Source organism: Mobula birostris, chromosome 24 (genome assembly GCF_030028105.1).
Source record: "Mobula birostris isolate sMobBir1 chromosome 24, sMobBir1.hap1, whole genome shotgun sequence".
NCBI lineage: Eukaryota > Metazoa > Chordata > Chondrichthyes > Myliobatiformes > Myliobatidae > Mobula > Mobula birostris.
In genome coordinates, this window is record NC_092393.1 from 42,430,512 (window position 1) to 42,443,686 (window position 13,175).

General features: G+C 43.9%; 1 protein-coding gene across 1 annotated transcript in view; it reads right to left on the minus strand.

Annotated features, from left to right (window-relative positions):
- Positions 1-12,448, minus strand: part of LOC140187384 (cAMP-dependent protein kinase type I-alpha regulatory subunit) — a 40,505-nt gene extending 28,057 nt beyond the window's left edge. The window contains exon 1 of the mRNA XM_072242677.1: positions 11,863-12,448. Coding sequence (XP_072098778.1) covers positions 11,863-12,033 — 171 coding nt within the window. The 5' untranslated portion in view covers positions 12,034-12,448. The remainder of the gene's footprint in view (positions 1-11,862) is intronic.
- Between the last annotated feature and the right edge of the window lie 727 nt (positions 12,449-13,175).

The window sequence follows — 13,175 nt, forward strand, 5'->3', positions numbered from 1 at the left end:
GTGATATTGCTCACAAGCAGCTTTCGGGTGGGTCCTTTGTGATGTCACCTGAGGTCACCGACTGTGACCCCTCCTCCAGATGCGGTCAATCCTCTGCAGTGAACCCGGCACCCAAGCGAGGGTGGACACACACCGGGTTCCCGCTGATCGTACCTTTCCACCCTGTGCGTTTAAGGCTGATGCCCCGTTCAGCCTTTCAAGAGCTTCCCACCGACTTGTGAGAGGTGCACCGCTTCCAGGGTCTCGTTACCTCGGGTGTCGTGTGTGTGTTGCCTTAGCGAACCTGTCCCTTTTTATCGCCCTGCTGGGGCATCGCCTGTCCATCACTTCAAACAGTTCAGGGTTCAAAGGGGGAGCCGCTCCAGACAGCTCTCTCTCCCGTCCCTTCATTACACATCTCCAGATCGCCGGTCCATCACTTCAAACAGTTCAGGGTTCAAAGGGGGAGCCGCATTAGACAGCTCTCTCTCCCGTCCCTTCATTACACATCTCCAGATGCTGCTTCATTGTTCCTTATCTCTCCTTCCCCTGAGGACAGGTGGCAGACCAACTGCTGATGCTCCCGTAAACACAAGTGTCCCGTATTTGACTGCTACTTTTGTCCCTTATTTGGGAGCAAGATAGTTGGCAACCCTAACTGTAAAAGACATGTTGAGGTGAGTTTAACCCTACCTGAACACCCCCCCCCCCACCGGTCCACAAGAATATTGTCAATATTAAACCTGTCCGTGGTGCAAAAAAAAGGTTGAGGACCCGTTATAGACCACCCAATAGTCAGCAAGAATTGGTGGAGCAAATCTGCAGAGAGATAGCAGACAACTGCAGGAAACAATGTTGTGATAGTAGGGAATTATAATTTTCCACATATTGATTGGGACTCCCATACTTTTAAAGGTCTAGACAGGTTAGAGTTTGTAAAATGTGTTCAGGAAAGTTTTCTAAATCAATATATAGAGGTACCAACTGGAGAGGATGCAATATTAGATCTCCTATTAGGAAATGAGTTAGGACAGGTGATGAAAGTGTGTGTAGGGGAACACTTTGGTTCAAGTGATCATAACACCATTAGTTTCAACTTGATTATGGATAAAGATAGATCTGGTCCTTGGGTTGAGGTTCTAAACTGGAAAAAGGCCAAATTTGAAGAAATGAGAAAGAATCTAAAAACCGTGGATTGGGACAGGTTGTTCTTTGGCAAGGATGTGATTAGTAAGTGGGAGGCCTTCAGAGGAGAAATTTTGAGAGTGCAGAGTTTGTATGTTCCTGTCAGGATTAAAGGCAAAGTGAATAAAAATAAGGAACCTTGGTTCTCAAGGGATATTGCAACTCTGATTAAGAAGAAGAGAGAGCAAATAAGGTGCTTGAGGAGTATAAAAAGTGCAAAAAAAAACTTAAGAAAGAAATCAGGAGGGCTAAAAGACATGAGGTTGCTTTGGCAGTCAAGGTGAAGGATAATCCAAAGAGCTTCTACAGGTATATTAAGAACAAAAGGATAGTAAAGGATAAAATTGGTCCTCTTGAAGATCAGGGCGGTCAGCTATGTATGGAACCAAAGGAAATGGGGGAGATCTTAAATGGTTTCTTTGCGTCTGTATTTACTAAGGAAACTGGCATGGAGTCAATGGAAATAAGGCAAACAAGTAGTGAGGTCATGGAACCTATACAGATTAAAGAGGAGGAGGTGCTTGCTATCTTGAGGCAAATCAGAGTAGATAAATCCCCAGGACCTGACAGGGTATTCCCTTGGACCTTGAAGAAGACTAGAGTCGAAATCGCAGGGGCCCTGGCAGATATATTTAAAATGTTGGTATCTACGGGTGAGATGCCGGAGAATTGGAGGATAGTTCATGTTGTTCCATTGTTTGAAAAAGGCTCTAAAAGTAATCGGGAAATTATAGGCCGGTAAATTTGATGTCGGTGGTAGGTAAATTATTGGAAGGAGTACTAAGAGATAGGATCTACAAATATTTGGGTAGACAGGGACTTATTAGAGAGAGTCAACATGGCTTTGTGCGTGGTAGGTCATGTTCAACAAATCAATTAAGAGTTTTTTGAGGAGGTTACCAGGAAAGTGAATGAAGGGAAGGCAGTGGATGTTGTCTACATGGACTTCAGTAAGGCCTTTGACAAGGTCCCACATGGGAGGTTAGTTAGGAAGATTCAGTCGCTTGGTATACACAGAGAGGTAGTAAATTGGATTAGACATTGGCTTAATGGAAGAAGCCAGAGAGTGGTAGTGGAGGATTGCTTCTCTGAGTGGAGGCCTGTGACTAGTGGTGTGCCACAGGGATCAGTGCTGGGTCCATTGTTACTTGTCATCAATATCAATGATCTGGATGATAATGTGGTAAACTGGATCAGCAAATTTGCTGATGATACAAAGACTGGTGGTGTAGTGGACAGTGAGGAAGGTTTTCAAAGCTTGCAGAGGGATTTGGACCAGCTGGAAAAATGAGCTGAAAAATGGCAGATGGAGTTTAATACAGACAAGTGTGTGAGGTATTGCACTTTGGAAGGACAAACCAAGGTAGAATATACAAGGTAAATGGTAGAGCACTGAGGAGTGTAGTAGAACAGGGGGATCTGGGAATACAGATACAAAATTCACTAAAAGTGGCGTCACAGGCAGATAGGGTCGTAACGAGAGCTTTTGGTACATTGGCCTTTATAAATCTAAGTATTAAGTATAACAGTTGGAATGTTATGGTGAGGTTGTAGAAGGCATTGGTGAGGCCAAATCTGCAGTTTTGGTCACCAAATTACAGGAAGGATACTAATAAGGTTGAAAGGGTGTAGAGAAGGTATACAAGGATGGTGCCAGGACTAGAGGAACTGAGTTATAGAGAAAGGTTGAATAGGTTAGGACTTTATTCCCTGGAGCGTAGAAGAATGAGGGGAGAGATTTGATAAGAGGTATATAAAATTATGATGGGTATAGAGTGAATGCAAGCAGGCTTTTTCCACTGAGGCAGGGGGAGAAAAAAACCAGAGGACATGGGTTAAGGGTGAAGGGGGAAAAGTTTAAACAGAACATTGGGGGGGGGGCTTCTTCACACAGAGAGTGGTGGGAGTGTGGAATGAGCTGCCAGATGAAGTGGTAAATGCGGGTTCACTTTCAACATTTAAGAAAAACTTGGACAGGTACGTGGATGAGAGGTGTATAGAGGGATATGGTCCAAGTGCAGGTCAGTGGGACTAGGCAGAAAAATGGTTCAGCACAGCCAAGAAGGGCCAGAAGGCCTGTTTCTGTGCTGTAATGTTCTACCGTTCTATGATTGGCAGAGAAATCTCATGACAAGACGTCAGATATAGAAACCAATTTTTTCCTTATTAACACACATCCCCTTCAGCAGTTGAAGAAACAGTACACTACAATTAGAAGAAAGACTGAAAGATGCAAAGGCATAGAATATACTAAGTGCAGAACTTCAGGAACTGATCAGTGATGACACTATCATGTCACACTTGGCTATAGGCACTCAAGAATACAATCACCAGAAAGGGAGAATACCAAAGGAAAAAAAAACTGAGGATTAAAAGTTATAGAGTACAGCAGAGAAACAGGCCCATCAGCCCATCTAATCCCTGCCAAAACATTTTAAACTACCTTCTCCCATCGACCTGCACCGGGACAACAGCCCTCCATACCCCCACAATCTATGTACTTACCCAAACTTCTCTTAAACCTTGAAATCAAACTTGTATGCACCACTGGTGCTGGCGACTCATTCCACACTTTTATGACCCTCTGAGTGAATAAGTTTCCCCTCACGTTCCCCTTAAAATTCTCACCTTTCACCTTTAACCTAGGACTCCTGGTTGTAGTCCCACCCAACCTCAGTGGAAAAAGCCTGCTTGCATTTATCTTATCCATACCCCTCAATTTTGTATACCTCTAACAATTCTCCTCTCAATCTTCTACATTCTAAAGAATACAGTTCTAACCTATTCAATCTTTCCTTATAACTCAGGTCCTCCAGACCCAGCAATATCCTTGTAAATTTTCTCTGCATTCTTTCAACCTTGTTTATACCTTTCCTATAAGTAGGGGACCAAAACTGCACACATTACTCCAAATTAGGCCTCACCATCTTGTAGAACTTCAATATAACATTGATTTATGAAAGCCACTACTCACAGGCCTCCAGTCAAAGAAGCAACACTCTACTACCACTCTCTGGCTTCTCCCACAAAGCCAATGTCTAATCCAATTTACTACCTCATCCTGAAAGCTGAGCAACTAAACTTTCCTGCCTAGCCTCCCATGTAGTACCTTGTCAAATGCCTTACTAAAGTCCACATAGACGACATCCACTGTCTCGCCTTCATCCACTTTCTTGGCAACTTTCTCAAAAAACTGTAAGATTGGTTAGACATGACTTACCATACACAAAACCTTGCTGACTATCCTTAATCACTCCATGTCTGTTCAAATACTTATATATCCAGTCCCTTAGAATACCTTCCAATAACTTTCCCACAATTGATGTCAGACTCACCAGCCTATATTTCATGGTTTCCATCTGAAGCATTTTTTTTCAAATCAGCAGAACAACATCGGCTATCCTTCGATCCTCTGGTACCTCGCCTATCGCTAAGGAGGTTTTAAATATATCTGCTAGGGCCCCCGCAATGTCTGCACTTGCCTCTCATAGGGTCAGAGGGAACACCTTGTCAGACCCTGGGAATTTATCCATCCAAAATTTGCCTCAGGGTAGCAAACACCTCCACATCTGTAATCTGTACAGGGTCCATGAAGTTGATGCTGCTTTGCCTCAGTGCTCAACCTTTTGATTCCTGCCTTTGTCTAAGGTCTTACCAACACCTGTCTCCAAAACTTCTCCACTAACTGTCCTGGCACTCTGGTTCCCATTGCCCTGTAACTCTAACTTAAACCCCATTAACAAACCTTCCTGCTAGGATATTAGTCCCCCTCCATTTCAGGTGCAAACCATCCCTTCTGTAAAGCTACATCATATCATCAAGATGAATGCACAATCCATCCCTGCTTCCTTCCAATAAGAAATCTTCAATACAATTCATCTCAAGTGCCATACAGCAAAGATTATGGAACAAACTTCTTGGCTTATACCAAACACTCAAGAACCAGCTACATCTCTAGTAGAGTTTTTTCCAAATACAAGTAGAAGTGAGGCAAAGCAGCATTAAGTAGAATGTGGAAAATTGATCAGCAGTGATGAGTGATAGCACTGTGAGCCCTAGTAAAAGGTGAAAGAGCATGAAGGTGAAAATACTCATATTCTTAACAAAAGAGTTTGTGTTTTTGTTTTTGCCACAAGACATGCAATGTCATTGGCTTCTATTCCATCATATGGTCAGAATTGGAGATGTTCAATTATTGTTAAATCCCACATAACGCTGCAGAAAGTGTAATAGGCCATGCCTGTATGCAGCAAGATCCAAGCAGAAAATGTAATACACCGTGCCTACCTGCAGCAAGATCAGCGTTGATGCATGTCACCAATGTAGCATTTACCAACTGTCACAAGTGTCTAAATACCTAACCCTGACAGTAGTTCATCACAGACTCTACTTCTCTCCCATGCTCCTTACCCCTCCCCACACACACATTAACACCATGAGGGTCACTACAGACCAAAAATCCACTGAGATTACATATAAACATTATAATTACTACAGGTCAGCTCAGAGCAAGTTGCTCTACTCCAGCTATTACAAAGCCTGACTGATTATACTTCCCAATTATGACATTTATTCAAGAATTGCGATAAAGTAATCCATTTGATTTACACCCAATCCATCATAAATATTTATTCCCTCCACTACCTGTATTGTCTTATACACTAGAGTTACTTACCTACACTATTCCATTAACACTGCAAATCACTGACGTCTACCAATGAGGGCAAGGGGAAAGGAAAACCACCAGCTACAGGTTCTCCTTCAAGTTATCACCTTCAAGGTCATTTGATTCAAATTCAAAAATTTATTAAAGACCAACAATTTGGGAAGATCTTCATTAAGACGACAATAACTTGAAAGTTAGATCACAACATTTTCAAGAGCAATTACAGGATGAGCAATAATACTAGCTTTGCCAGCAAAGACTAAAAACTTAAAAACTTTCAAAGCAATGCACACAAAATGCTGGAGGAACTCAACAGGCCAGGCAACATCTATGGAAGAGAGTAAACAATTGACCTTTTGAGCCAAGAATGCTTCATCAGGACTGGAAAGGAAGGGGTAAGAAGGTGGTGGGGGGGGGGGCAGGGAGGGAAAGTAGTAGTGGCAGGTAATAGGCCAAACTGGTAGAGGGAAGGGTTGAAGCAAAGTGCTGGGAAGACAACTGGTGAAAGAGATAAGGGACTAGAGAAGGGGGAATCTGATAGGTGAGGACAGTAGACCATGGAAGAAAGGGGAAAGGAGAGGAGCACCAGAGAGGAGTGATGGGCAGGTAAGGAGAGAAAGCAAGAGAGGGCAACAAGAGTGGGAAATGGTTAAAGGATTGGGGTGGGGGTGGGGGTCAATTACCAGTAGTTCAAAAACCATCAGATTGGAGGCTAACCAGATGGAATACGAGGTGTTGCTCCTCCAACCTGAGCACAGCCTTATCTTGGCCATGGACTGACATGTCAGAACGGGAATGGGCAGTAGACTTGAAATGGGTGCCCACCAGGAGACCCCACTTTTTGTGGTGGATGGAGCAAAGGTGCTCAGCGAAGCGGTCTCCCAATCTACATTAGGTCTCACCAGTATACGGAAGGCCACACCGGGTGCACCAGATACAGTGGATGACCCCAACAGACTCACAGGTGAAGTGTTGCCTCACCTGGAAGAACTGTTTGGGACCCATGAATGGTAGTGCGGGAGGTGGTGTAGGGGCAGGTGTGGCACTTGTTCTGCTTGCAAGGTTAAATATCAGGAGGGAGAACAGTGGGGAGGAACGAATGGACAAGGGAGTCGCATAGGGAGCAATCCCTGTGGCAGTGGAAAGTGGGGGAGGGAGGGAAAGATGTGCTTGGTGCCAGGATCCCACTGGAGATAGCAGAAGTTATGAAGAATTACGTGCTGGACACAGAGGCTAGTGGGGTGGTAGGTGAGGACAAGGGGAACCCTATAGTAATAACTTCAATTGTATTCTACATGCTTTGTCAAATGGCCAAGATAGGCATATGCTTTTGTCATCGATAATAGCAGTTCAGCTCTAATGAGCACCTGCATTCAAAGATCACCTTTCCAAACCAATATGACCTCTTCCTAATCCTGGCCCAATCACTGCATACTCATCCAAGTTTTCTCCAACTAACCACTGACCAAACATTTTCATACCAATTCACATACACAAAAATTGTTCGAGGACTTTAAACAAATTCAAAGTTTTCAAAATAATATCTTAATTTAGAATTCAATGGTGCAGTGCAGGCTTTCTCATACCACTAAAGCACAAGTCAAAATTTAGCCTTGCTTTCCTCTAAATATTAAAAAAAAATCAAAAATCCTTAAGTTGAAAGGAAGTAATAGAGACATCATTGCAAAGTTGCAATCACACTCACTGACAGTCAACAACACATGCTACTTCATTAGCCCAGGCAGATCCATGACCTTGTATTCAGGATTCAACAAAAGTCTAAAATCAAGGTCAGATTCAGAAGAAAATACACCATTGAATGCACAATATTCTCTTAACAGGGGTGTGTGGGGTGTCCAGGGAAGGGTAGCACCACTGGTGAAGGGCTTAAATGTCCAATCTGGAACCGTTCGCTCACCTTTGGTCCCCGCCACTCAGCTCTCACCTGCAGCTCCAAGTAGCTGTTTGCATGCGACAGTGGCTACAACCCTGGTACATGCTTTAACAGGTAGGCTACAACAGTTGAGGGTCGCCAGCAGCCTCATACCCAGGGGAAGATAGAGACATGCCTGTCTTAGCATGCGAAGTTATCAGCTCTGGGAAACTGAGTGGATGAGATCTACAGTGAAATATAACGGCCAGGGAGGTGGTACTGCAACGTTCTGGAGAACGAAGGGCATGAAAAGGCACAACCACTGCAACCAAGGAAGACCTCAGTTATGATGACATTTGTACCACTGGACGAAGACTTCCGAGGTTAAGAGAGTGGAATTGACCCAGTGCAACGCCTTTTCCACTTTAAAAACTCTCACACACAGATTTCCTGTCATTGTCGGATATGACGCACAACCACCATGCTCTTAACATAACACATGACTCAATTAAGTGATGTTTACATACAAAGCTATAACACAGTAACATATTTGTCAGTGGTTATACCACTTTACTGGTGTGCCTTTGGTACTGCTTGCTGTATCCTTGGAAAATTAGTTCTTAAATAAATGAACAATCCATTAAAGAGTCTATTGCATGAGAATTTCTTAAAATTGTCCCCAATTTATCAAAGCTGAATTGCTTTAAAAATGTGAAATGCTAATCTAGCAATATCCCAACTTTTGGCAAACTTTCTGTGCAGACAGTTGAAGTTTTAAAATATTGAGACAATATTCTGGTATATTTTCAGCACGGACTAGAAGGGCCGAGATGGCCTGTTTCCTGCTGTAATTGTTAAATGTTAATTGTTAAATAAGCAATTCTGTTCCAAATATACAATGACGAGAGCCAGTGATTATGCAAAGTGAAATTCAATACCTTCCTAACTACAATCAATACAATCAACTCCTAACCATAAACTTATCTGATATAATTAGAACACAGAGCATCTCATCAACCAACTGACCAGCCTAAAAATGAATCATAATTTATGCATTATAAATTAATCAGCTTTCTCATCAATTGTGTGTGATACCAGGAAGACTAAATATTCCATGGTCCAAAAGTTGATCATTTAAAATTTGCAATCCTCATTTTACTTCCATTTTCCCAAATTGATGGATATCGTAGAGGTGATTTCTGAAAAGTTTCAGCATTTCAATTTATTCTCTTAGGTTTAGATCTTACAGAAACAAGGTTCTTTAAATTCTGATGATGTACTCACTTTCAATATGCAAAAATACTTTCACTGTTTAGAAACTTTAGAGAAATATAGGCACTCAATTAACTGCTTGACTGAAATGTTGTGTCAGATTTTAACAGATATAACCACATCACTATCATTTCCTCACAGAATTACTAACTACGATTTGGTTTACTTTAATCAGACTGTCAGCCACATTTCACATGTCTATGACTTTTTCTGAAACCGCTGTAATTGGAAAAGGAAAGAGGGCCTCAAATTAGTTCACAATCTTGTTTAGTTAATAAGTTAACAATTCAGGTCAATGGCCTTTCAGTGTTCACACTGAGTATTCACAATACTTCACGTTTTTTATTTCAAACTGTTGGCAGCTACGGTTTTTTGCCTTTAAATCCAAATATATTCAGGGCTAATGATAATAGATTTTAAGAGAAGCAAAGCTGAAGAGTTCCTCAAGTTCATTCTGTGACTAAGTTTGAAATATTGCACTTGCAGTTTGATTTCCAAAGTAATAAACATTTTTGTAAATACTCAATTTTCTGATCTTTATAAGCCCAAAGAAATAATGCTATTTACCATATGAAAATGAGAATAGCAAATAATAGTTGCTAGATCTCAATATGAAAAGCCAGTATAATTACACTTCACTGAAGAGATGACAGATACACTCACACAGCAAAACATTACCAAAGGTTCTACCAGAGCATAACTAAATATCAGCTATGAGATATTAAGACAAACAATTAAAAGGTTAGTTAGAGAGCACCAAGGAGGAATTTAAGGATTTTGGCCTGGTAATAGTGCTTAGAATTTTAAAAGGGATAAGCATTGATAGCAGGATGAGCAAAGGAGAAACAAGAGACTAGAATTAGAAACTTTACAAAGCATTGGTGAGGCCTCACTTGGAGCACTGAGAGCAGGTTTGGATCTTAGAAAGAAAATTCTAAAACTGGGGCAGGTTCAAAGGAGATTCACAAAAGAATGGCTTGTCATATGAACAGCATTTGATGGCTCTGGGTCTATATTCACTAGAATTCAGAAGAATGAGGGTTGACCTCATTGAAACCTATCGAATAGTGAAAAGCCTTGACAGAGTGGATGTGAAGAGCATGTTTCCTCTGGAGAGGGAGTCTAAGACCAGAGGACACAGCCTCAAAATAGAGGCGCATCCTTTTAGAATGAAGATAGGAATTTCTTTAGCCAGACAGTGGTAAATCTGTGGAATTCTTAGCCACATGCAGCTGTGGAGGCCAAGTCTTTATGTATATTTAAGGAAGAGGTTGACAGATTCTTGATTGGTCAGGGCATGAAGGGATACAGGAAGAAAGCAGGAGGTTGGGACTGAGAGGAAAATTGGATCAGCCATGATGAAATGGTGGAGCAGACTCAACAGACCAAATGTCCTAATTCTTAAATACAAGAGCTTTGCAAGGACAAAGGAAGAGAAACATGAAGTAGTTGGAGGGAGTGAATAATTACTGCAACAGTGATGATCCATGAGCCAGAATGCATAGAAAAGCAAAGGAATGATGGGAACAGGTCTTGGTGTTAAGGAACAGGCTGCAGGGTTTCAGATGAACAGGTTTAAGGGCGGTGATAAGATCAGACACCAAACTAAAGCAAATTGAAATAGCCAGGAGGTAACGAAGCAGCACCCTGAAGCAACCAGTAAAGCAGCTGTCTCCCAGCTCCAGCAACTCAGGTTAAATCCTGACCTCAAACTCCATCTGGGTAGAGTTCGCATGTTCTCACTGTGATTGTGTAAATTTCCTCCAGTTCCCTCCCACATCCCAAAAATGTACAATGGCTACTGAACATTGCTCCTGAAGTGCAGATATGGGAACAGTACAATGGACTAGGGTTGGATTAGCATGGGGGGGGGGGGGGAGAGAGCAGAATCACTGAGCCAAAAGGCCTGTGCCTATCTATGACTCCATTTTGCAGCAGAGGGAATAAAAACAGAAGCAGACTTGGAATTAATCAATATAAACTAACAAAAGTCTTAATTTGACACCAAACTGGATATCATGGTTAAACCATAACAGATGAGGAGAGGAGCAAACATATATTCAGGATTACAGTCTTAAAAACAGTAAGATTTGGTTCCCCCCCCCACCACCACAATATTTAACTGAAGAAAATGTTGACGTAACAGGGACCAGATGATAAACAATGCATTTTGAAATATGGAGGCAATGTAAATTTCTGATATGTCATGGCAAGTTGGAATAAACTAGTAAAACATATTTGGATGAGGTCACTAAGGGTTAGCATACATAAGAAAATGGAAGGAACCATTAAAAAGAAAGCTAGCAAGAAGTGACAGCTCAGGTTTGTAAGCTGTGACTGGACAGGTCTGGTAATGTGTATATAAAATCATACTATCACCTTGAAAATTCAATGAAATATGATTTTATGTTTTCACCATAACTTGACAACTACATCTAAATAAATGCACAGTTCTTCACTTCAGTTCTAAGTGCAATAATTCCCTGATCTTTGAAGGGTCTAATCCAGATATGGCATTAGAATTTCTGGAGTACAGATCGTACTTTTGCAACTAACCAATTAAGTATTTTTTTTATTACTGCCGAAGCGCCTTTTCAGTTTTAACCTTGTTTGTATATGTCTCGTACTCGTATCCTGTTTTACAACGTCTTTGTTCCATCTGGCTCAACAAACTGTGTAAAAACGTAAACAAGTCCATTTCCACCACAACCCTCCCCCCACCCCATTCCCTTTTAATATCTGCAATATTTGCATTGCATAACACTTTCTCCAACCAACCACCACATAATAGTTACGCAAAGTTAGAGTAACAACGCCTGTTACGAGCACAAATAAGATTAGTTTTGCTCCCTGTGCGGAAAGGAGAAACAAAGCACTCGGAACTCACTTTCTCGAGTTTCTCGAAGTATTCCCTGAGGTAGGTGATGGGCTTTTCGGGCCTGGCGATACAGAGTTGCACGATGCAGTCCTTGAGGACCTGCTGGATGTTGTGTTTGTGGACATACTGCTCGCACTCTCGCAGGCTGCGCTCTTCATCCCCGCTCCCCGCGGCCGCCATCTTAACCAGCCAGCCGACGTTCCCCTCAACAGCCGGTTACAGCCAGGCTCCGAGAGACCAGTCGCCGCCCCGCCGCCTCCCCCGGGAGAGCAAAACCTCGGGCCGACAGCACAGCGATCCTGCCTTCCGTCCGGCGGCGGCTAAAGAGGCCGGCCGAGCGTTCGAGCCGCCAGTCGAAGGGGCCCCCGTTGATGCAAGCGGCGGAGCAGAGCGAGCGTTCCCAGTCACCGTCACTGTCACTTCTCACCGGAAATCAGCCGCGCCGACTGACGTCAATCCGCCTCGCTCTCGGCGCCGGCCTCGCCTCCCTCCCTCCTCCCTCAGCCACGGGGAGGTGGAACCCGCGGGCGGGCGGCCGCCGGCCTCCCTCCCTCAGCCACGGGGAGGTGGAACCCGCGGGCGGGCGGCCGCTGGCCTCCCTCCCTCTCTCCTCAGCCACAGGGAGGTGGAACCCGCGGGCGGCCGCCGGCCTCCCTCCTCCCTCAGCCACGGGGAGGTGGAACCCGCGGGCGGGCGGCCGCCGGCCTCCCTCCCTCAGCCACGGGGAGGTGGAACCCGCGGGCGGACGGCCGCCGGCCTCCCTCCCTCAGCCACGGGGAGGTGGAACCCGCGGGCGGCCGCCAGCCTCCCTCCCTCAGCCACGGGGAGGTGGAAACAGCGGGCGGCCGGTCAGTGCACTCCCGCGGCATCGCACCTCCCTGCCTCACATGCACAATCGAGAGGTGGCTGGATTGAAGAAATATTTGCTGTTGCCACCATCCTGGACGTCATGGTTGACCACAGTCGCCAGTACAAGGAAGAGGCTGAGGGATCGGAGATTAACGGCTCCCCAAAACCTTCCCGCCATCTAGAAATAGAGTTAGCAATGTGCCTTGGGTGCGTGCAACACTCAAAGGTTCGAGACAGTGCGAGGTAAAACTGTCAAACTCAGCAGATCAAGCAGCAGCTATGGAGGGCAAAGGGATAGGCTATAAGACATAGGAGTAGAATTAGGTCATTTGGCCCATTGAGTCTACTCCACCATTCAATCATGGCTGATCTTCCTCCCTCCCCCAGCCCCACTCCTTGGCTTTCTCCCCATAACCTTTGATGCCATGCCAGTCAAGAACCTCTCAATCTCCACCTTAAATACACCTAACAAA